The sequence below is a fragment of the Mobula birostris genome, chromosome 14 (assembly GCF_030028105.1).
Source record: "Mobula birostris isolate sMobBir1 chromosome 14, sMobBir1.hap1, whole genome shotgun sequence".
Classification (NCBI taxonomy): domain Eukaryota; kingdom Metazoa; phylum Chordata; class Chondrichthyes; order Myliobatiformes; family Myliobatidae; genus Mobula; species Mobula birostris.
The window spans coordinates 71,377,316-71,403,276 of record NC_092383.1 but is presented as its reverse complement, the minus strand read 5'-3'; the positions used below and the strand labels follow the sequence as shown (position 1 = coordinate 71,403,276).

Genomic DNA, 25,961 nt, shown 5'->3' with positions numbered 1-25,961 from the left:
AAACAATTAATAAAATCAAATATTAAAAATAAACAGTGACAAAAAACCGGAATCTAATGAAAGATGTTCATTATTCTTTTTCTAATGCATGTAACAATAATGTACCACTCTAGAATACAGAAACAAGACTGGCATATTAATTCAAATGGTGTGCAATTGTTTAACCATTGTGAAATATAAAGTTTCTCTCCAAAACAGTTCAAAATAAAAACACTGGGAGTAGACAACATGTGATCTCTCTCTTTTATTACAAAACACACAAAAAATTGGACACCAATAACAGGTAGGATTCAGAATTGAAAGGCCTTTAATGATTGAACAAAGATGTTCAAATTCGAGATAATTTCCTGAATTACATTTCTCCAGCAATGGTAAAGAGACTAGAAGCAGCTGAATTATGGTTCCACAGGAGAATGTTAAAAATATCAAGGACCACACACACATCAAATGAAGAAGTTCTCAGAAGAGCCGAAGCAGTTCGATCACTCATACCAACAATAAGAGAATGACAACTCAGATTCCTAGGACACATCATGCGGAAAGATGAACTAGAAAAACTCACACTCTCTGGAAAGATTGAGGGGAGTAAACCTTGAGGAAGACCTTGACTTATGTACATCAAAAGCATAGCCAGGTGGCTACACACCAAGGAAACGGAAGTCATCCAAAAAACGAAGGATAGATCTATATGGAAAACCATGGTCACCAAAGTCCACATCGGATATGGTACCTAGACAGACAGACATTCAAATGCAAGATCCAAAGACATTCACACGACCTGGCCTTTTCTATTTGTGCTTCAGTACCGTTGAGCAAACAAAGAATGTCAACATACACAAAATGCTGGAGGAACTCTGCAGTTCAGACAGCGTCAATGGAAAGGAATAAGCAGTCGATGTTTCGAGGGCGAGGGCTTATTTGGGCAGAGAAAAACTAAGGAATTGTTTGAGGGTAGGAAGAGTGAATTTAGTTCCAATTGGCAAGTGGAACACTTGGGATGATGACAAGTTGCTGGAAGGTTCAAGGTATATTTATCATCAACGTATGTATACATTATAGAAAACTCCAGACTTGTCTCCTTTACAGGCAGCCACAAGACAAAGAAAACTAAAAGAACCCATTGAAAAGACCGTCAAACACCCGAAATAGAGGGGAAAAAAAAACAAACCTTGAAAACATTAAATGCAAGCAAGTAGCATTCTGAACTGAAGTCCAATAGCTAGGTCAAATAGCTAGGACTGGTGGCATTTCATTTGGAGAGCAGTTGGTTGAGCAACTGAGTTTGGAGTACTTAGGGTCTATTGCCATGGTGGGGTGCTCAAGAGGGAGAAGAGAACAGATTAGTTAAAGGGGACAAATCCTATTCTCCAGCCTGCACAGGAAGGTTCCCTCCCCCATTAAATTTTCCAGAAGCAAGTTTCATTGATCTGGTAAGAATCTAAAGACAATAAGAAATGCAGTAGGAGGCTATTCAGTCCTTCAACTCTGCCCTCCATTCAATAATATTGTGGTTGACCTTTTACCTCACTGTAATAATTCTGTACTAATCCCTTGATTCACTTAATGTCTAAAACTCTATTAATCCTTGTTTTGAAAATGGTCAACAACTATGCTTCACAACCACTTGGCGAGTGAATGTAAAAAGATTTGCTATTCTCCATGTGAAGAAACCTCCTTTCATCTCTCATAATAAATGCTGAGAAGAGAAAGGTAGTTAACATTTCATGGAAATTACTTTTCATCAGCTATGGAAGCTCGATACTTACTCTCTCCATCCCGGTAGGAACGATCAACGAGTGGAACTTGTGCTTCACTGGCACCATATACTACAAGTACTGTCTGGTTGTCTACTGTATGTGTTGTGAAATGTGTTTCTGCACAAGTGACCTATTCCATGAACAGTTCATACATTTACCAGTGTATTTTACAGTTAGGCATCCAGTATATACTACTCTCAGACAGAAGACGTTAAGTTTTCTCTTTCCACAGATGCTGCCTGATCTGCTAGTAGTTCTAATATTTTCTGTTTTAATCTCAGATTTATGGCATCTGCAGTTTTTTTGCATGTTACTCAGCAGTGAGTTTAAACCGGACATGTACAGCCACCTCCGTGCAGTAGTTATCTTATGATGAGAGGACCAGAAAGAAATTTATGATTGTGCAGGAAATACCTAATTGAGTTTACAATTGCATTTTCTGAGAAAATTCCTTCCGGAAGTATATATTAGCACTTCACCACATGATATTGACTGTTGGCTTTTAAAAGAAAGAATAAAGCTTCAGTTTGCCTTAACAGACTCTCATTTAGTGCACTAATACATTCTTTTGGAAAGAATACGCTTGCTCTACACAGAATTACATTTACAAAACAGTATATACCCACTGAAACAGCTGAACACGTCTGTTCACCATACAAGCAGTTGCCATAAACTACGGCTTTTCAAATGGAACTCATGACCTGAGACTAAATTATAAAATTATGGCATTCTTTGCTATCCTGATCACACACTGTTCAAAAAGGCAAGGTTGTTGCTGAGCAAGCTAATGCTTAAGCTATTTCACGACAATCAGGATGAATTTATTTAGACCTTGGCAGTCTTGGTTCAAGAGAAAAATTGAAAAAAAAATCAATTGGGAAAGAAGGCAAATGAATTTTTTTTCCACCAAGCAGTGAAAGCTTTGCCTTGTGTATGTAAGGCAATGTCAGGATTAAGCATCTGTAATTGGCAAACCACAAGATTAAAATATACATTAACAAACCAAATTCAGACTTTTTCAGTGGAGTCTTTCACATACTGTGGCTGAAGAACACTCATAAGCATGCTGCTAATTACAGATAAATAATCAACTACCACAGTCTGTCCAGTTATTTTTAGTTAAATAATACTATATTCCACTCCTACATATAAAATGTCACAATTAATATAATTAATGTCAGCCACATAATCCCAGGTGATAAACTGCAAATTGTTTTCAGCTAAGTGATGTCATTATACATGCAAAATACAGCTCATTATTTACAATGAAATCACTTGTTATTTCCGGCCTAACTACAAAGCAAAAAGTACTCATTTGTGAGATTGCTGCAAAAACTGTGCACATTTTTAGTGATTAAATATGAAAACTATCTAACCCTGAGTTTCCACTTCTTTAACACTTTATATACTAACTGTTTATAGTTTCCAAGATATTGCTGGCAAAATACAACGTTTTCTTGGTACCCTGACTTCAACATTAAAAAGGGGAGACATGAAACTAAACAAATTGGTTATGTTACTCACCATAATCCAAGCTGCAATGAAAAGGATAACTTTTATCAGTTCAATACCTTCTTACCTATTGCAATGAAAGTCTTCTAAAAGAGTATTTTGTATCTTGCAACATACACAAAATGCCAGAAAATTCAGCAGATCAATCAATGTTTTAGGTTGAGACCTTCCATTAGGACTGGAAGGGAAGTGGGAAGAAGACAAGCTAAGAAGGTAGGGGGAGGGGAAGGAGTACAAGCTGGCAGCTGATAGGTCAAACCAGGTGAGGGGGAAGGTGTGTAGTGGGGGAGCAGGGGATGAAGTGAGAAACTGGGAGGTGATAGGTGGAAAAAGTAAAAGGCAGAAGAAAAGGGAATCTGATTGGAGAGGACAGTGGACCATGGGAGAAGGGGCATCAGAGGGAGGAGATGGGTAGGTGAAGAGAAGAAAAGGGATAAAACGGGACCCAGAATGGGAATGGAAAAAGAGAAGTGGGAAGGTGGGAGAAATTACCAGAAATTAGAGATATTGATGTTCATGCTATCAGGTTGGAGGATATCCAGATGGAAGATGAGGTGTTGCTCTTTCAACCTAAGAGTGGCATCAGCATGACCATAAAGGAGCACTTGTATCTTGCAGCATTGCTCTCAAGTAATTTTAGGCAGCAAGATTGAACTTTTCAATATATTTACATCTGGAACATTATGGCCTCTGTGAACAAACTTCCATTTTCCATGTACAGAATGGGACTTTCTGCTTGAAATTGAAGAATTTCTTTGGTGATTAGTATTGGACAGCTCTGGAACTATTAACAACTGGTTGTACTTCCTCCTCCTGATAGCTGGTGCATTGTCTCACAAGATGCTACTTAACACTGGTGGCCAGAGAGGCATTTCTTCCATACATCGTCTAAATTATGCTTTGCAGATGCAGCTCTTTGGATATGGTGGTTCATTTGCATAAAGAAGTGGCTGAGTGTGGGCAGTGTGATGAGAATGCAAAGAAACAGTAGGTGTGCGCTCTTACAGATATGGATATTGTTCTCAATTATGATAAGTAGCAACTGTTCTGAATCTAATATCTCTAACCTGTATTTCCATTATGGAAAACTTAAGTCATCATAATTGTCATGTAAATCTGCTGGAGTAGGGATTTTGTTTTATTAAGATGCCAATCAAATGGCAATGCTTCAAAGATTGATTGGTAGAGGAAGTTACTTCATTCAGCCGAAGATGTACACTCTCATTTTACACAGATCTTAAAAGAAGCATACAACCATTATTGGTAGAATCTCAGGTGGTGACGAGAGGGCGTACAGGAGTGAGATATGTCAACTAGTGGAATGGTTCCACAGCAACAACCTGGCACTCAACATCAGTAAGGCGATGTTGAGTGCCAGGAACACATAGCAAACCTCACAGAGGGATCAGAAGTGGAGAGACTGAGCAGCTTCAAGTTCCTGGGTGTCAAGATCTAACGTGGTCCCAACATATTGATGTAGTCATTAAGGCGGCAAGACAGCGGCTGTACCTTATTAGGAGTTTGAAGCGATTTGGCATGCCAACAAATACACTCAAAAACTTCTATAGTTGTACCATGGAGAGCATTCTGACAGGCTGCATCACTGTCTGGTATGGAGGGGCTACTGCACAGGACCGAAAGAAGCTGCAGAAGGTTGTAAATCTAGCCAGCTTCATCTTGGGTACTAGCCTACAAAGTACCCAGGATCTTTAGGAAGCGCTGTCTCAGAAAGGCAGCGTCCATTATTAAAGACCTCCAGCACCCAGGGCATGCCCTTTTCTCACTGTTACCATCAGGTGGGAGATACAGAAGCCTGAAGGCACACACTCAGTGATTCAGGAACAGCTTCTTCCCCTCTGCCATCCGATTGCTAAATGGACATTGAAGCTTTGGACACTACCACAGTTTTTTAATATACAGTATTTCTGTTTTTGCACATTTTTTAATAATCTTTTCAATATATGTAATTGATTTACTTGTTTATTTATTATGTTTTATTTTACTTATTTTTTTCTCTCTCTGCTAGATTATGTATTGCATTGAACTGCTGCTGCTAAGTTAACAAATTTCACGTGATAATAAACCGGATTCTGACTCTGAAGAAAGATAATTTGGTATGATCTTCAAACATCTTTCTCAAAACATTTTTCAACAGTTCCAGTTGGGTTCGGAATTTTTAAACTCAGATTAAGAGGCAACTTTTCATGAACTTCTACAACAACATGAACTTCCTTAAGCCTGTCAGCATGAATAAGGAGATGTCAGACCACTTGAAAAGAATCAATACACTCTGTGTACTTTAAGATTCAGTCACATTGTCGACGCAATGTTAAATGAAAAAAAAACTACTGTACTAATGCATAGGCTATGCACTAGTCAGCATGATGCATTACCTTTTCTTAATGTGAAGGTAAATCAAGTAATTAAGAACACAATAGAAGTTTCTATTGTTACTTATGTGCTTTACCTTTACTGTATGAAAAGGTAATGAAGAAGAATAAGATGATGGAATAAAAGACTAATTCTGCTAACAAAATCCAGACCTTGAATAATGTGTACAATTTTAGTCCTCTTATTTATATTTGCCTCAGAGGCAGTACTCTCTGAAAGGTTGATTAGTGTTCTCCTGTTTATAATTTTAATACTCTACCATCCTATTGTACAGTATTGATTGGCCATGGTGGCAAGCACTATGCAATCCATCTTGCACAATTTACTGAATAAATTGAACTACTGCCCCGGTACGAAAAATACTGCAGTTCATTTGCCGAGGTGATTTTGATATTCTGTATGCAGCCTCTTCCAGGAGAGTCTTGCAGGTTAACAACATAAAAATCACATAAGTAGCTAGCTGGCTGGAACTTGCAAACTGACAATCAACTCACATGAGCAGAAAATGTTCAGCACAACTGATACCATTCATTTATACTGTTGCAAATACAGTGGATTCCAATTGATTGGGACACAAAGGGACCAGTACATTTTGGCCCAAGTAAGCAGCTGCCCCAGTTAGCCAAAGTTCCATGGAAACAGTTAAAAAGGTACAAAAAGATAAACCAAGTAACAAATTATGTATTTAAGTGAAATGCACAACAAATTAGAACACTACCAATGCCACTGCAGTACTATAAAATAGTCTATTTGTTCTCAATGCTTATTGATGGACAAAATCATCCACGTCACCTTCTTTTGACTGTAAATGAACAAAATCAGCACAGACACCTAGTGTAGACAATACACTGTTTTCACACAATACTAATTTGCAACTTTCAAATCTTCATTTTCATTCTAACATTCAAGATGATTGTCAATACCTTCAAATTCTTCATAGTTTCTAAATTGTAGTAAAATTGTTTTCACTTTCAATCCTGGCCTTTTCTGGCACCTCTAAACCTGAATGTTTGAAACCTCAGTAGGCAAAACAGCTGTGAATTGTCTTACTGCTCGTTTCCCGCCAACTATCAATGACAAAAAAAAAATGCTGCTTTTTTGAATAAGAATACACACAACTGGTACTATTTTAAAAAAACTGTTCACTTGAAGCATGGTGTTGTGTCTCCTGCCCCAATTAAGTGTTCCAAATAAATGAAGGGTATCCCAACTGTTTTCTTGATGAGTTTTTGTTCTTTAAGAGTTGTCCCAAATAAGCAGCTGTGCCAATTAACTGATGTGCCAAATAACTGGAATCCATCGTGGTGGTAAGGAGAGAATTAAAAACTCTGTACTGTATTTTACACATGCCTAGGCATTAAGCTCCTCTCCTGCTTTTTCTTTGTTTTTTTATATAATTCTTTACAACATTCCACTGGTGATGCTTTTAACACTGAGTATAACGAAGAATAGACTATCAAGTCTGTAGGCTTTGTCCTGAAGCCTTCAAGATTTGACCACCTGGAAAGATGAGGTACTTAACTTTCCTTTATTATTTTTTGCAATACTTTTAAAATATTGGAGCAGGAGGTAAGGAGTATTCAAAGTAAGTTTGTTTTCAAAGTACATATATGTCACCATGTACAATCCTGAAATTCATTTTCTTGCAGGCATACACAGTAAATCCAAGAAACACAATAGAATCAATGAAAGACTGCCCCCAACAGGATAGACAAATAACCAATGTGAAAAGAACAACAAACTGTGCAATACAAAGGAGAGAACACAATCTTAATAGTAATAAATAAACAATAAATATTGAGAACATGAGATGAAGTCCCTGCAATTGAGTCCATAGGATGTAGGATCAGGTCGGTGAAGGGGCAAGTGAAGTTCAGCGAAATTATCTTCTCTGGTTCAACAGCCCGATAGTTGAGGGGTAATACTTCCAAGGCGCAAATCCATGGTCTCATGAGACTAACGGATGCCTATAATAATAACTGTTCCTGAACTTGGTGGTGTGGGCCCTGAGGCTCCAGTACCTTCTTTCTGATGGCAGCAGCAAGAAACGAGCATGGCCTGGATGATGGGGGTCCTTGATGATGAATGTTGCTTTCCTGTGACAGCAGTCAATGTAGGTGTGCTCAAAATTGGACAGACATGTTTGCAACTTGAAGAGTCTAATTAGTTTCCAATGTATGGGAAGTTGGCTAGTGAAGCAAATGGTTTGGCATGGGATAGTGCTGTGGGGAGGTGCACCTGCTCTCCACTGCTATGCAGGGAAGTATATGAAAGAATACTGTAAGGAAGAGGGGCTCAGGACAGTTCTATTTAAAGACCTGAATGAAGGAACATGGCACGCATCAGAATAAGGCTAAGCTAATTGGGATCTGGGACAAGGGCCAGAAGGTCTGAGGCAATCTAAATTCGGCCATTTCTGTCCAAAGATCAAACCCAGCTTATGAAGAATGCAAGAGAGCTGGGGACTAATGACAAACAATGAGACTCATGACCTAGGTTTGAAAAATACATTTAAAAATTAAAGTTTTTATAATGATGTGATGCTTTACAGTGTATGTCTACAATATAATTTTGATGCTATTTTACTTTGGCGCGAGGTTTGATTAGGTTAAATTAAATTGTGGAACTAAGCTATCTATATATGACAAAGCACAGTTTTGCCAGCTCTGCTTAAGTGTTCATGTTGCTTTGGCGATATAAAAATAATTGGGAAACGTATTCCATTGGGAGGTATCCCAAATGATCTTCCCCAAAGCCAATTCAGGCTCTCCTAAATAACACCTGCAGTTACTGCAGCATCTTGCTCACTCACTGCCTTTCCTCTCTGTAGCATAAACGTACCTGTTTCTTCAATGTAGCCTTACGGTGATGAAACAGCTTCAGACAGTTTCCTCCAAATTACAAAATTCTTAAAACAAGACAGAAAAAGAAAGAAAGAAACAATTCAATTTTTCAATTAATCATCTACCAGGATTTTGAATAGTGTAGAAAGCTGTCGAAGCTTACAACGGGACATTGACAGAAAGCAGAGATTGGCTAAGAGGTGGCAGATAGGGTTTAATCTGGAAAAGTGTGAAGTGATACACTCTGGAAGGTGAAACTTGAAGGCAGAGTGCATTGTTAGTGGTCGCATGCTTAGCAGTGTGGAAGAACAGAGAGATGTTATAGGGTCAACGTCTATGAATCCTTCAAAGTTACCACACAAGTTGATAAAGTAAAGGCATCCGTTAGTCTTGCGAGACCATGGATCTGCGCCTGGAAAGTCTTCACTCTCCAGGGCGCAGGCCTGGGCAAGGTTGTACGGAAGACCAGCAGTTGCCCATGCTGCAAGTCTCCCCTCTCCACAACACCAATGTTGGGACCCATTAGGACCCATACAGCTTGGCACCAGTGTCGTCGCAGAGCACTGTGTGATTAAGTGCCTTGCTCAAGGATACAACACGTTGCCTTGGCTGGGGCTCAAACTCATGACCTTCAGATCGCTAGTCGAATGCCTTAACCACTTGGCCACGTGCTCACACGTACACAAGTTGATAGGGTGGTTAAAAAGGTATACGATGTGTTGGTGGTCATTAGTCTTTGGAGAGGTTTCAAGAACCTCAAAGGTAATGTTGCAGCTCTATAACTCTGTAGTTAGACTAAACTTGGAGTATTGTGCTCAGCTCCGGTTGCCTCATTATAGGAAGCGTGTGAAATCTTCATTACAAGGAGGATTTAGAGAGGGTGCAGTATAGACTTACCAGAATGCTGTCTGGATTAGAGAACATGACTTACAAGGAAAGATTGAGCAGGAGGATGAGAGGTGACTTGATAGGGGGTGTATTAGATAATAAGTGTCCAACAAACACCTTTTCTTCTCAGAGCAGCATGGTTACTACAAGAGGACATAATTTTAAGGTGATTGGAGGAAATTATAATGGGGATGTCAGAGTTTTTTTTAATACAGTTTGGTAAGTGCATAAAACATGTTGCTGGGGGTTATCGGTAGAGTCAGATTCATTAGGGACATTTAAAAGGCTCTTAGATAGGCAGCTGGATGAAAGAAAATTAGAGGGGTATGTGGGAGGGAAGGGTTAGATTGATCTTGGAAGAGATTAAAAAGTTGGCTCAACATCATGACAGTTCCCTCTAAAGTGAATCTAAAGGCAAGAGTGTAACAACAGAAAACCTTCACAAGAAGAGTGGATCGTGTAAAGCCAGCATGGATTTCTGAAAGGAAATCATGTTTGATTAATCTGCCGGAGTTCTTTGAGGATGCGGCTGGTAGGAAAGATCAGAAGGAACCGGTTGATGTGATATTTTTGGGCTTTGAGAGGTTTTCATTAACAACCTGCACAGAAAGTTGGTCAACTAAATTAGAGCAAAGAAAATTGGGTATAATCCTGTCCAGATAAGTTGCTGCCTTCAAGTCTCAAGATCAAATTCTGCAACTTCAGATAACATATTTTTCCTGAATGAATCAGAACTGGTCAGCCGTATGAGAAGGCATCCACCAATAATATAGGCTAGCTCTCTCTTCACTAGCACAATTCGATATGCTGGGAATTTCCTACAGCTCAGCATTTCACAGCCTTTATGTTGCTTTGTTTGTGCCTTTATAACTAAATAACTGCCCTTATTTCACATCTCCTATGTTTCTTTGTTTATCCTAGATCAAATTCACCTCGTTGACTCAGCAATGAGATGAATTCATCCACAGCTCATTCCCCATCAGCCCCATTCCTTTGACCTGACCATCAATGCCTCCTCCACATCCCCATCACCCTACTAACTCGGTGTCACACTAACCACAGCCCACCACACACAACTCACGGTCTCTGTAATATAAAGTAACTTGTTTTCTGCCCTCTGGGGCTGGCTGTGTGTTCTCCCGACAACCACAAGGGTTGCCCCTGGGCACTCCAGATTCACCCCCTGTGCAAAATACAAATTGGGCTGGTAGACTGATAGGCAATTGAGAATTGGGAAGTTGATGGGGAAACAAAAGGAAAATAAGGATCAACTTTATTCACCATATGCATTTACATATATTAGGAATTTGCTGTGGTATGTAGGTCGGCATAATATACAACAAAAACATGATTCAACAATTATAGTGAATAAAGAATTATATAGAAATGAAGTTAGATGTTAAACATAGAAACACAGAAAACCTACAGCACAATACAGGCCCTTTGGCCCACAAAGCTGTGCTGAACATGTCTTTACCTGAGAAATTACCCAGGGTTACCCATAGCCCTCTATTTTTCTGAGCTCCATATACCTGTCTAGGAGTTTCTTAAAAGACCCTAACATATCCGCCTCCACCACCATTGCCGGCAGCCCATTCCACGCACTCACCACTCTCTGATTAAAAAAATTTACCCCTGACATCTCCTCTGTACCTGCTTCCAAGCACCTTAAAACTGTGCCCTCTCATGCTAGCCATTTCAGCCCTGGGGAAAAAGCCTCTGACTATCCACACGATCAATGCCTCTCATCATCTTATACACCTCTATCAGGTCACCTCTCATCCTCCGTCGCTCCAAGGAAAAAAGGCCAAGTTCAGTCAACCTATTCTCATAAGGCATGCTCCTTATGTTAAAGTACAGACATGGAATAAAATGTGCATAACCACATAAACTCCAAAGTTCAAAGTTCAAAGTAAAATTTACTATCAGAGTAGGTACAACATTCAACCCTGAAATTCTTTTTCCTGCAGGCATACTTAGCAAATCTATAGAAGAGTAACTGTAAACAAGATCAGTAAACAATAAACTGTGCAAATGCAAATATAAATAACTAGCAGTAAATAACAAAAGCATGAAATAACAAGCTAAATGGTCATTAAAGTGAAAGCATCATTTATGGGAACACCAGAAATAGAATGAGTGTAGTTATCCTCTTTTGTTCAAGAGCCTGATGGTTGAGGGGTAGTAACTGTCTTGAACCTGCTGGTGCCAGTCCTGATGGCAGCAGTGAGAAAAGAGCATGACCAGGGTTGTGAGGATCTTTGATGATGGATGCTGCTTTTCTATGGCAACGTTTCATGTAGATGTGCTCAATGGTTGAGAGGGTTTTACCTGTGATGTACTGAGCCCAAACCACTACCTTTTGTTGGATTTTTCACTCAAAGGCATTAGTGTTCCCTTAGCAAGCCATAATGCAGCCAGTCAGCACATTTTCCACCGCACATTCATAGCAGTTTGCCAAAGTTTCTGATGACATGCCAAACCTTCGCAGTCTCCTGAGGAAGTAGAGGCACTGTCGTGCCTACTTCACAATAATATTTATGAGATGGGTCCAGGACGGGTCCTCTGAGATAGTGACACCCAAGAATTTAATGTTACTGACTCTCTCCACCTCTGATCCTCTGATGATTCCTGGTGTATTGACCTCTGGTTTCCCTCTCCTGAAGTCTACAATCAGTTCATTGGTCTTATTGACATTGAGTGAGAGGTTGTTGTCATTACACCACTCAGCGAGGCTTTCAATCTCCCGCAGCAAACTTGTATATGGTGTTGGAGCTGTACTTGGCCTCACAATCATAAGTGTAAAGTGAGTATAGCAGGGGGCTAAGTACACATTCCTGTGATGCTCCTGTGTTGATGGAGTAGCCGATGAGATGTTTTTGCCAATCCAAACTGACTGGGCTCTGCAAGTGATGAAGTCTAGGATCCAATTACACAAGGGGGTATTGAGGCCCAGGTCTTGGAGATTACTGATTAGTTTTGAGGGGATAACAGCATTAAATGCTAAGCTGCAATAGATAAAGAACATCCTGATGTTTGCATCTTTGCAGTCCAGATGTTCCAGGATTGTCTGAAGGCGTATGGCATATTATTGTGTGGTCTTTCATTGATTCTATTATGGTTATTATTCTATTCTAGATTTATTGAGTATACCTGCATGTATTTACAATGCAAACAGTATTATTAAAAAGTGGTTTAAATTGTTTACGTTGCTGTGTAGCAACAAGAATAATAAATGGTGGGGGGAGGGCTAACTAGAATGCATTAGATTGATCAGATTAAGTCCATTTTCAGAATCAAGGCAAAAATGGCTGATGAATGGCAAAAAGGTAAAGGCCTGCTGTTATGCTTCCTGAATCCTTCTGTCATTCACAATCATATTTGCTTTGGCATAGCACAATATGCAAGAGTTAATCTCAGGGATTCTCTACACCCTCTCCACCACCACCACCACCCGCACCCCTCACCCCCCCCCCACCCCACCCGAGGGTGGTAGAGAGAGACCAGGTCATTAGATCTATTTAAGGTGAGGATTTATACATTCATATTTATTTAAAGATAAAGCACAAAATAGGCTCCTATCTTTAAATATTACTGCCAGCAACCCCCGAGTTAACACTAGCCTAATCACGGGACAATTTACAATGATCAATTAATCTATTAGTGGTATCAGCCTCGTAAAGAAGCAGAAAACAGAAAATCCTAAAAAATGTAGTGGATATGGGCCAGTCCATCAGGGGTAAAGCCCTCCTCATCATTTAGCAGATCTACACCAAAGGTTGTCCACAAATGTAAAATCCATCATCAGGGACCCCCACCACCATTGCTGTGTAGTGGACATGCTCTCTTCTCACTTTGCCATTCAGGAAAAAGGGCACAGGAGCCTCATGACTCACACCACCAGGTTCAGGAGTAGTAATTGGCTCCCAACCATTGGACTCTGAACCAAAGGGGATAACTTCATAGCTCCATCACTGAACTGTTCCCACAACCTACAGACTCACTTCTAAGGACTCTTCATCTCATGTTCTCAATATTTACTGCTTATTTATTTATTATTATTTAATGTTTGTGACTTTTGCACACTGGTTAAACACCCAAGTTGGTGTGGTCTTTCATTGATTTTATTATGGTAATTATTCTATTATGGGTTTATTGAGTATGCCTGCAAGAAAATTAAACTCAGGGTTGTGTGTGGTGACATATACGTACTTTGATGATAAACTTACTTTGAACTTTGAATTGGTATGTTTTTGACTGTGGAAGGAAACCAGAGCACCAAGGGAAAACACACATTCCACGGAGAGAACGTACAAACAGAGGATGCTGGGATTGAACTTCAAACTCCAACGCGCTGATCTGTGGTATTATCACATTTACCACTACGCTACCATGGTGTACTTGAAAGATTAATGGTTGTAGAAAACTGACACATTAAAAGAGTTGAGGCTAGTTTAGATCAGCCATGATCATATTGAATGGTCAGAGAAGCCTGAAGGCCTGGGAAACTATTTCTACTCATACTCCTTTTTTTGTGTGTTCTTGTGAATGTATTTCAGCCGGTGACCATTGAGTATAACCTGCATCCTTTATAGTATTTATTTATCAGTTGTAGTTTGTGAGAATGTGAGGAGGAGAAATTGGAAACAGATAGCATTGGTGTTACCCCATTACTGACTAGCACCTGGGCAACAGCCATTTGTACAATGGTGGCCCACTTCTCTCCACAGAGTTTGGAGTTTGCAGAGTCCCTGTCGCCCTTGGTTGTTTCCCACTTTGTCCAGTAGGGAGGGGTGAGGGAGAGTGTGCTGGGGTGACATGGTTTTCACAGTTTAATGGCCTCCTTTGTGAGCTGTGTGCATGACACTGAAGGGCGAGGCTGAAGATGAAGCATGAGGCTTGATTGATGGATTGTTGTCAGGTGAATTATGGGATTGTGGCACACTGACAAGCTAGTGGATCTAACAGATGCATCTGCCACTCAAAAACTGACTGCAAGGGTTAGTGAACTTCATGTAAAGTTCTCAATGACTGCCATTACTTTGTAAGTGTTTGTCCAGTGGACTTTTCAACCTCTGCAGAAGCTTGCTAGCTTCTCCAGAAAAACCTTCAGAGTTGAGAACCAGAGATCCCAATCTCCAGTGTTGTGTAACTTATAGCTGATTGCCAGTCAAAAAGCTTCAGCGTCTGCACCAGCCACAATGCATCTTCCATTTTAAGAAACATAGGCTTTGCAATAACTTAAGTGGTGCATACTTGCTGAGGCATGCAACCAACAAATAGCACGGCTAGTGTTAGCTATAATTGTTAATTAAATGAATTGCCTTCAGCCTTCATCAGAAGCCACGGTTGGAATGTAATACCACATATTGACTCCACACTTGTTTTCTCCAACTTCTCAATTTGATGCAACATCCTTCCTCCTCTCCATGCTCTGACCAACATATATTTATCAATCAAATGCATTAATAGAAATGAGCTATTTATTATTTAATTGCTGCTTCTACAAACTTAGCATTCACCAACTGGAAGATGCATTTCCCTGAAATATAATTTGTAATTTCATTTTAAAAAGATTTCTTCAGCAGTGAAGCTATTTTGAGCTTTCTGAGTTTGAGAAAGACAGTAGGTTAATGCAACATCTGCAGATGCTGCAATATCTTTGTTTATTAATTTGTTATTTCTATCTTCAATTATATTGTGGAAAAGCCTTAGGCGTGTAAGCCAAATACATGACTTTTGCACAGTACTGTAGTAACTTTATGTATTGCTCTGTTCTGCTGCCACAACTAAAAAGAAATTTCATGACATTTTGTGAGTTATGCTAAACCTGATTCTGATACGGATTTCTACTGAGGACTGAGAGTAGGAAAGGAGCCGGGAGAGGGGAATCATGGTTGGAAAAAGGGGAAGGGAGAGGGAGAGAGCAGGAGGCACCAGAGAGACATTCTGTAATGATCAATAAACCAATTGTTTGGCATCAAATGACTTTGCTTGGTGTCGCATGGCTATGTGTCTCCACCCCTGCCACTCACCTCCTCCCCATCCCACCCCGGCATTTCTTCTCTGCCACCTGTCCCAACCTCCCACGGTGCTCCACCCTTGCCAACATCTTTGCTCCTGCTAGATCTACATTTGCTCTCCACTCTACGTTAACAAATACAGTACTGTGCAAAGGTCTTAGGCACCCCAGCTATATGTGCCTGAGACTTTTGCACAGAACAGTAAATCAGAAAATAGAAAATATTAATTTAAACCAATATAAATATACAAAACTCTCAGAAGGATGATTAAAGACTGAGGTGGTGATATTGTTAAAAATTAATATTCACGTCTTCTTTGCTTCCACTTTATATGGATCTGTATTTTGTTTTCTCTCTGACTTATCTACCAGCTGTTAGGCTTTCAAATTATGTGTCATATCTTATTTTGGTCTCTATCTTTCTATGTGGCTGCTTGTTATATAGTTTCTTCACTCTCATCTCCCTTTTTCGAGTCTTAATTTTTTTTCAATTTGCTTCGTTATTTTTTATCTTTCTAATCTTTTCTGCCCTCACCTCTCATTTTCAATTTTCTTGTCAGTTATTCTTTTATATTTCCAACTCATGTCACTCTTCCCACCCAGCTCCTGAGCTCTGGATTCAGAGTACAATCACACCATAGGGAAATACAGATTAGGTTAGAGAATATCTTGTCTGTTGTGGCTATGTAATTTTCCAGCTAGTATTTCAAATTTCTGATATAAATCTCTACAGGCACTGGGAAGTAAAAAAAAAGAAAAATGAAGCACTGAAGAAGAAAAGCAGTGGAAAAAGATTAAATTAAAACCTTAAAGGAGATGGGAAGGGACACATATCTACTGAGAAAAAATATGAAATATTATTTTAAAAACTTGATATCAGCCAGAAATTAGCTATCTCGACACCACAAGAACAAAATTTCCATTTTAACATCATTTTGCACTCATAGATTAGTTGAAACTTCAATAGCAGGCCACGAGGTACTGAGCACAATCCATTCAATGTTATGCAGGTGAGAAGAGAGATAGTCATAAAGAACAGGTCCTATCTGCGAAACAGCTGGCAAAGAAGGTAATTGTCACCCCACCCCCTACCCTCAGATTAGATTAATGTTAACTAACCAGAAGCTTTACATTTTCTCTTAGTCAAAAGATTTCATAACTACCCAATGTTTAAAATTTGTGACAATCTTACATCTATATTCAGGATACAGCTCAGGAAAACAACTTGCAAATAGCATTTTTAAAGTTCATCAGATATGGAGGGAAGGAAAAAAATGACGTCAGAACGCATTTCCATTATGACTTTAGTTCATTAGAAATTTTTGGGATTAATGTTAATTCTATGATCATATTTGACAGCACTCTAGTCATGTGACCAAAACTCAAATTATCAAGAAACATGAAGGGGCATATTTGAATTATATATTAGAACATTATGGCACAACCACAGGCTCTTCAGAACATGATGTGATGTCAATCTTTTAAATTATTTGCAATGTCATTGCCTACTGTGAAGTGTGGACCAACAATATAAAGGACTCCATGAAAATACCAATGAACCATTCCAGTCTATACCCAGAAAATGCCCTCACTGCTTAGAAATCATTTCAAGATCTGATACAGGTCATGGCAATAATGTCACTGGCATAGAAACTTGTACTGAAAATTGAAATGATGGTCCCCATGTGTGAATTGGAATGGATTTCTGAGAAGCCAGATGGGAAAGCAGAAACTGTGGCCTGAAGCACATTTTTAAAATGCTATGCTGCATTTCATATCAGCTACCTTCTACTTTATCTTCCAAACCCTGTTCCTTAGTTTTACAAAAAGCAAAAGCTTAAGCTATGGTGAAGGAAATGTGGGTTGATAGCAAGCATCTATGTTCTTTTTTAAATTACATTCACTAAAAGGATGTGGATGTCATTTGTAAAAGCCAGCAATTGATTCTCTAATTGCCCTTGAGAAGATGATGTTAAGGCACTTCCTTGAGCTATTGAAGTCCTTGAAGTGATGGTAGGCAGGTAGGCAGCCAGTCACAATGAATAAACAGCATCACTCATGGGGCACCATGGTATTACAGCTCAGGACGCTGTAGTTTGAAGTTCAATTCCGGCGTCCTCTGTAATATACTTTCAAATCAAGATATTGTGTCACTTAAACAGGAGTCTAGATTGGTGGTGCTTGCACGTGCCTGCTGTCTTTGTTGGCTATGAAAATGCCAGTAGACTAGTCTTGTTGAATAAATATGTTGCACTTTATGGATATTCACCAGTGGTTGGGAAATAAGTGAAGGTTTGACCAGAGACAATGAAATAATGATAATTACTCCCTCATAAGAAGAAATGGCAGCTTACATAACACCAATTATCAAAAATTAAGGGAGAAGGAAAGTGGGTAAAAGGAATTGAGTAAAATTATAAAACTCAATAATGAACATTTTTTTCAGGCATACAGCTTATCAAATGTCATTTCCCATGCTCACTCAAGATTTTTATTTGACATATTCCTTCTACCACATACTAAATAACGGTGGACAACAAAGATTTTGCTTCCAGAATAGTTGTAGGTGTATCTTATGGACTTTCTGCTGCCACTCATGAAAATCACCATGAAATTTCCCTATCATGCAACATTTTTTTGAAATTGCCTATATTTGTTACTTCAATTCATAATTCAAGTCAGAATAATTGATGCCAAGATTAAGGAAGGCATTTTTGTTGCCTTTTGACCTGTTTGATTCCGTTGGTCAACAAATCAAACAGGTCATCAGTGAAGGTAATTTGAAGAACTTCTAGTGAGATTGGAGAAAACTGCATGGAAAGCATTCAAGGATGTTGTTGAAAATCTTCTTGGTAACGACAGAGCACCAAACTATGTTCAACTGGTTGACAACATGCTTCAGGCATACAAAACCATGAGGTGCAACATGTCACTAAAGATTCATTCGCAAACACTAGGAAATCTGTAGCTGCTGGAATTTCAAGCAACACACATAAAAATTGCCGGTGAACGCAGCAGGGCAGGCAGCATCTATAGGAAGAGGTACAGTCAACGTTTCAGGCTGAGATCCTTTGTCAGGACTAACTGAAAGAAGAGATAGTAGGAGATTTGAAAGTGGGAGGGGGAGGGTGGAGATCCAAAATGAAGATTCATTTTCTGCATTCCCGTTTAGACTTCTTCCCTGTAAATCTTGGCTCTGCCAGTGCCAAGCATGGTGAAAGGTTTTACCAGGACATTGTGGTCATGGAAAAGCAGCATCAGGCCAACTGGAATCCATCAATGCTGGCTGATTATTGTTGGACATTTAAGCGAGAAGCCTCAGACACTGAATACAAATGAAAAACATCAACAAAACATTTTTAGCTTAGTTGAAGTACTGCAAAGCATCAGCACTGTTATGCAATTAAATGCATTATATTCAATACAAGTTAAACTTTTATTTTTTCAAATTCCTACGTGCTACAAGTAGCCTGAACTTAATATTTGTGTTCAGCTTCAAACAAAAAAAAAATCTGAGGAAGCAACACTTTGGAAATAAATTGTTTTCCAGTAGAAAAGAGAAGGCACAAAACTGGATTAAAACCTCAAATAAGATGCAAGAGAAAACTGCTGCCCAGGCACCAAGCAATTCGTCCTGTGCTGACTTCAACGGAACAGTTTACTATAAATGACTGAGCATAAATTTCTATTGTCAAATATATTGCTGAAGCATGAGCACTGTTGGGAAAACTGCGTAACAATGGAGAATTGGGAGTGGATCAGTTACTTTCTCTTTTGATTTCAAAATGTGTGCAGTGTAGGAAGATTCACAAATGAATGTATTGTATGACGAATCCTTCTAATCATCCACTTTCTTTTAGCAATGATTAGAATCTACATCCAGCACTACTGCATTTCGATAGAAAGTGACAACATGAACCTTTGCAGTAAAAACTGTCTGCATTGCATTTGATTTGAGTAATAATCCAGGCACTGCACACGGACTCACAAATGACAGGAGATTTAACTTCCACTGCCCTCAATTTAACGGCTATGCTTTACGTGTCGATTTTACAAAGTTGACAACACTGTAATGTTCTTAAATGACTTTTATCCACGTTCATTTGTTTTGCTGACAGGAGATGGGAAATATCCAAGGCTACGGCAGTAGTAACTGCTCGGGTACAATACATAGAGTTGCACATAAGCATTATTGCTGATAAAGCAGCACTGCAAAATTATTATGATAATAGAAGCCATTAACAGCACAAAGTTAATTTCAATCAATTCTCATAGCTTTAAGGAGGCCCTAGTTTCATACGAAAATGATCAGTCAGGAATTTTTCACCTCCTCAATGAACCCGAGTGCAATGTTGTAAATCGACGAACATGCATTGAAAGGACCATCTAGATTTGATCTCACAGGATTATAAATGGCATAGAAACTTTCCAACTATTATGCTAACTAAGGTAGGGTATTTGTAAAGATGACTCATACAAAAGTAACATGATAGAATTCCTTCCTGAATGCATTTGGCTACCAGCAAAGTATATTTTACCAGCATTTTATTCAGGCACTGGACATTCCTCACAAAATGGGGGCACATGGAATTTGAAGCAGGCATGTATCACGGATGAGCAAATGGGAGGTAGGCGGCAAGAGAAGCAGATTTGGAGTTTCAATTAAAAGTTGAGTTTGAGATTGGTGAGCAGTCACAAAAGATGATTAAAGAAGCAGTGGGGTTGCTGTTACATTTAGCCACATTTGTAATAGATAGATGAGGTATTATGCTTCTCAAACAACATTTTTAGAAGAAGCTTAATGTTCAGGTTTAACTAAGCCCACAACAAATATGATTCTGGGAAAGCAATTACGCAGAAAGTGAGTATTGATTACTTGGCAAACTACCAACAAAAGGGATGGCCCTTTTATGTACCAAGAAGCAATCAAAAGCAATGTGAGAACATAATAATGCTTAGGTGTCCACTCAGGGAAACCTAACAGTCCTGGGAAGAGGGTGGGTGGAGGGAAGATAATCAGGAAAGAGCCAATCTTCAAAGGCTCTTCCAATTCAACACTAAGCTGCATGCTATTTATACAAAACTTAGCACTAAGGTAGAAGCCTCCTGTAGTTTGAGAGTGATGAGCAGAGCACACACCTGGCTGGTCATAATAAACTGAGTGGTGGAACTCAGGGCCCCCAAGAAGAAAAGAATGATGGGGTAACACCAAATCCAGAATATGAAAAGAATAATGCAATGTTGACATAATGAAGACAGGTTAGAAATTTTGGCTTTTTTCAGGTTTTTTTTTGGGGGGGGGGGTCAGTGGGTTATAAGGATCCAGCAAAAGTTCTGTCAGTGATCCACCATTGCAAATTCAATAATACAAGGCTCCAAGGCTTTGTGAGGTACAGTATTGAAAAGGTCATATGTAGTTAAAGGATTATCCACTGATTGTTTTGTTCGGACAAGATGCAAAACATGAAATCGAGTTCAGTGGTGAGAGTGGGGCTAAGCGGAGATTGTGTGACTGTGTATAGAACCCAGAATAAAGTGAAGGTGGTATATGTGGCTTCTAAAAGGTGAATGACAACACTCACACTAATGCCAATATTTCCCACCATCACCTTTTGGAAAACACACACACACACTTTTAATGAAATAGCTGCCTGGCGTGCCCAGATACCTTTTAAAGTATCTTTTAAATTGGCAGGGGGATGGGAACCGGAATGATAGAGCAGAGGAGGGGAAAACAGAAATAAATCTAAGATAGTGAGCAGTAAAGATGTCAGGAAGGACAGGCAGGTGACGCGGCAAATTTGCAGTCATTGGGATGAGTTGCAGTGCAATCAAAGCGAAAAGTACCAAATACTGGTCTTAAGATGTTATACTTAAATGCACGCAGCATAAGGAATAAGGTGGATGATCTTGTCATACAGCTACAGATTGGCAGGTATGATATTGTGGCCATCACTGAGACCTGGCTAAAGGATGCATGTCTCTGGGAGCTGAACATCCAAGGATACACGGTGTATCGGAAGGATAGGCAGGTTGGCAGAGGGGGTGGCATGGATTTATTGGTAAGAAATAATATTAAATCATTAGAAAGAAGTGACATAGGATCGGAAGGTGCAGAATCTTTATCAGTTGAGCTAAGAAATCGCAGGGGTAAAAGGACCCTGATGGCAGTTATATACAGGCCTCCAAACAGCTGCAGTGATGTGGACTACAAATTACAACAGGAAATAGAAAAGGCTTGTCAGAAGGAAAGTGTTATGATAATTGTGTGGAATTTTAACATGTGAGTGGATTAGAAAATCAGGTGGGCACTGAATCTCAAGAGAGAGAATTTGTAGAATGTCTGCGAGATGGCTTTTTAGAACAGCCTGCTGTTGAGCCCACTAGGGGGTCGGCTGTACTGGATTGGGTATTGTGTAATGAACCGGAAGTGATTAGAGAGATTGAGGTGAAGGAACCCTTAGGAGGCAGTGATCATAATATGATTGAGTTCACTGTGAAATTTAAGAAAGAGAAGCCGAAATCCGATGCGTCGGTATTTCAGTGGAGGAAAGGAAATTACAGTGGCATGAGAGAGGAACTGGCCAAAGTTGACTAGAAAGGGACACTAGTGGGAAGGACGGCAGAGCAGCAGTGGCTGGAGTTTATGCAAGAAGTGAGGAAGGTGCAAGACAGATATATTCCAAAAAAGAAGAAATTTTCGAATGGAAAGAGGATGCAACCGTGGCTGACAAGTCAAAGCCAAAGTTAAAGCAAAGGAGAGGACATACAAGAAGGCAAAAATTAGTGGGAAGACAGAGGATTGGGAAGTTTTTAAAAGCTTACAAAAGGAAACTAAGAAGGTCATTAAGAGGGAAAAGATGAACTATGAAAGGAAGCCAGCAAATAATATCAAAGAGGATACTAAAAGCTTTTTCAAGTATACAAAGAGTAAAAGACAGGTGAGAGTAGATATAGGAACGATAGAAAATGATGCTGGAGAAATTGTAATGGGAGATAACGAGATGGCAAAGGAACTGAACGAGTATTTTGCATCAGTCTTCACTGAGGAAGACATCAGCAGTATACCGGACACTCAAAGGTGGCAGGGAAGAGAAGTGTGTGCAGTCACAATTACGACACAGAAAGTACTCAAGAAGCTGAATAGTCTAAGGGTAGATAAATCTCCCAGATCAGATGGAATGCACCCTCGAGTTCTGAAGGACGTAGCTGTGGAGATTGCGGAGGCATTAGCAATGATCTTCCAAAAGTCAATAATGGTTCTGGAGGACTAGAAGATTGCAAATATCACTCTGCTATTTAAGAAGGGGGCAAGGAAGCAAAAAGAAATTATAGACCTGTTAGCTTGACATCAGTGGTTGGGAAGTTGTTGGAGTCAATTGTCAAGGATGAGGTTATGGAGTACCTGGAGGCATATGACAAGATAGGCAGAACTCAGCATGGTTTCCTTAAAGGAAAATCCTGCCTGACAAACCTATTACAATTTTTTGAGGAAATTACAAGTAGGCTAGACAAGGGAGATGCAGTGGATGTTGTATATTTGGATTTTCAGAAGGCCGTTGACAAGGTGCTGCATATGAGGCTGCTAAACAAGATAAGAGCCCATGGAATTACAGGAAAGTTACATACGTGGATAGAGCATTGGCTGATTGGCAGGAAACAGAGAGTGGGAATAAAGGGATCCCATTCTAGTTGGCTGCTAGTAACCAGTGGTGTTCCACAGGGGTCCGTGTTGGGCCGCTTCTTTTTACGTTGTATATCACGATTTGGATTATGGAATAGATGGCTTTGTGGTTAAGTTTGCTGATGATACAAAGATAGGTGGAGGGGCTGGTAGTGCTGAGGAAACAAAGAGTCTGCAGAGAGACTTGGATAGATTGGGAGAATGGACAAAGAAGTGGCAAATGAAATACAATGTTGGAAAGTGTATGGTTATGCACTTTGGTAGAAGGAATAAACAGGTAGACTATTAATTAAATGGGGAGAGAATTCAAAGTTCTGAGATGAAACGGGACTTGGGAGTCCTCGTGCAGGATAGCCTTAAGGTTAACCCCTAGGCTGAGTCAGTGGTGAAGATGGCAAATGCAATGTTGGCATTCATTTCTAGAAGAATAGAGTATAGGAGCAGGGATGTGATGTTGAGGCTCTATAAGGCACTGGTAAGACCTCACTTAGAGTACTGTGTGCAGTTTTGGTCTCCTTATTTAAGAAAGGATGTGCTGACGTTGGAGAGGGTTCAGAGAAGATTCACTAGAATGATTCCGGGAATGAGAGGGTTAACATATGAGGACGTTTGTCTGCTCTTGGACTGTATTCCTTGGAATCTAGAAGAATGAGGGGGGACCTCATAGAAACATTTCGAATGTTGAAAGGCATGGACAGAGTGGATGTGGCAAAGTTGTTTCCCATGATGGGGGAGTCTAGTACGAGAGGGCGTGACTTAAGGATTGAAGGGCTCCCATTCAGAACAGAGATGCGAAGAAATTTTTTTAGCCAGAGGGTGGTGAATCTGTGGAATCTGTTGCCATGGGCGGCAGTGGAGGACAAGTCATTGGGTGTATTTAAGGCAGAGATTGATAGGTATCTGAGTAGCCAGGGCATCAAAGGTTATGGTGAGAAGGCGGGGGAGTGGGACTAAATGGGAGAATGGATCAGCTCATGATTAAACGGTGGAGCAGACTCGATGGGCCGAATGGTCAACTTCTGCTCCTTTGTCTTATGGTCTTAAAGTACACTGAAACAATGTGTAAGAATGGTTGGCAGATGGCATGTATGAAACACATGCAGATGAAGTGATGTCCAGAACTTCATCAGATGCTATTATGGATGTCCAGTTTCTGTATGCAAATGCAAATGACTTGGTAGTAAAGCCATGGATGTTGCTGCTCAGAAGCAGTTCATGATCTTCCATCAGAATTTTTTTCAGTAAAATAGATGCCAATATGGATTTTAAGCAATCTAGTTTTGAAGTGAAGTATGACATTACAGAATGGAACATCATCTGCCAAAATGTCAGAAATTTAGAATTAAACACTGTCATTATAAAGATGATGCTTGGTAAATGTCTTCAGCAATATGGAGAAGGGCAGAACATTGAGAATGAAAATATCAAATTGCACTGTCTAACAAAATAATTAAAGGAACAGAGGGCCCTTAAATTTGAGCTTACACTTTTTTTGATAAAATGACTTTACATTATTTCTCTTTCTTATTGTGAGTGAAAACATACTCATGCTTAAAACTAGCAATTAAACCAAATGAAAACCTTTACTTACCATTCTCCTGACAGCTGGTTTCAAAGGTTTCTCCCATGAATTTCAATAGGCTCGCTACCCTTGAGCCAGATAGCTGGTTCAATAGGCAGATTTCACAGCCTGAAAGCTGGAAAATCTGGGCCAGTTCCTATGATCATGCTTACCTCTTTGAGGAGACCAACCAAGCAATAAAGGTATGTCGCAGCTACCAACCCATTAGCAGCAGATCCAATACAGATCTCAGTGGAAAGAATCCTAATTAAAATATATCCTATCTGGTCCCTTAAGTCCTTGGATGGCCTCTTCCCTCAGCATCTCTCCATGAAAGACAACATCCTTTGGAGTTTAAGCTTCTCCTCCCAAACTCCAGGTCTAAAGTTGGATACCATTTGGTTTGCTCATCTCTGTACTACTGCCAGCGTTGAGATATTCAGCCAGCAGAAATGTTCTCTAGAAAGTTGCAGGATTCTTGATGCAACTTATAGGGGATTACAATTCCCACCATTCTTGTTCTTATAGACTTGGAATGAGGAATTCCCATATGTATTACAGTTAATGCACACTGAGTTTGTATTTGGCAGAAACTGGAATTGGACAAGCCAAATCCTTTTCACAAAGGACTCTTGCTAATCAGTCAATGAGCAAACAGCAAACTAACACTTTGTGCATCTCATATGCGGATAATCTTTTCTTGATTCAATCTTTGTTCCCATCTCTCCTTTGCATTTCTATTCCATTGGAACCTTTTCAAATAGGTTCAAATGATATAAAGTGGATAGGTATCTCCACTTTATATCAGCAATGACACCGGTCATACATCAATATTTCTGAGTACCTGGATGCATTAATCACAAGCCATGTTCCACTTACGTTAATGGTTTCTCCAGTCGACTCCCTGGTGAGCCTACAATTTCCCCCAAGGTGCAGAACATCTGACCCAGAAAATCCTACAAAAGAAAGAATTCATATTAACACAAGTTACATGCATGCACACACATTTATGCAGGCAAACACAAGTGTGCACAGAATATGCAAACACACACACGTACACAGAGCTGATTATACAAAGTCAAAGGAGGTAAACTGCTAAACTTTCCAAACTTAATAAACAACTGCAAAGCTAATTTTCCCCATAAGGAATTAGATGACTAATGCACTCAACATTGCTTGTTCAACAATTTGGTGATCATTAGAATTAACTTACTAATTAACTTACTTAACTTTCTCTTCCCCCTGCCCCCATTCTACACGCTTACTTGCTGTCACAAGTTTTAATTGCACAAAATCATGGATA

At 39.6% G+C, this 25,961-nt stretch overlaps 1 protein-coding gene across 6 annotated transcripts in view; it reads right to left on the bottom strand.

Annotated features, from left to right (window-relative positions):
• Nucleotides 1–25,961, bottom strand: part of LOC140209516 (copine-8-like) — a 669,962-nt gene that overhangs the window by 470,780 nt on the left and 173,221 nt on the right. For 5 of the 6 annotated variants that reach the window (XM_072277770.1, XM_072277771.1, XM_072277769.1 and 2 more), the window contains one exon: nt 25,538–25,614. In XM_072277770.1, coding sequence (XP_072133871.1) covers nt 25,538–25,614 — 77 coding nt within the window. Of the gene's footprint in view, nt 1–25,537; nt 25,615–25,888; nt 25,892–25,961 lie in introns of all 6 variants that reach the window. The other variant, XM_072277774.1, reaches the window with a different exon arrangement.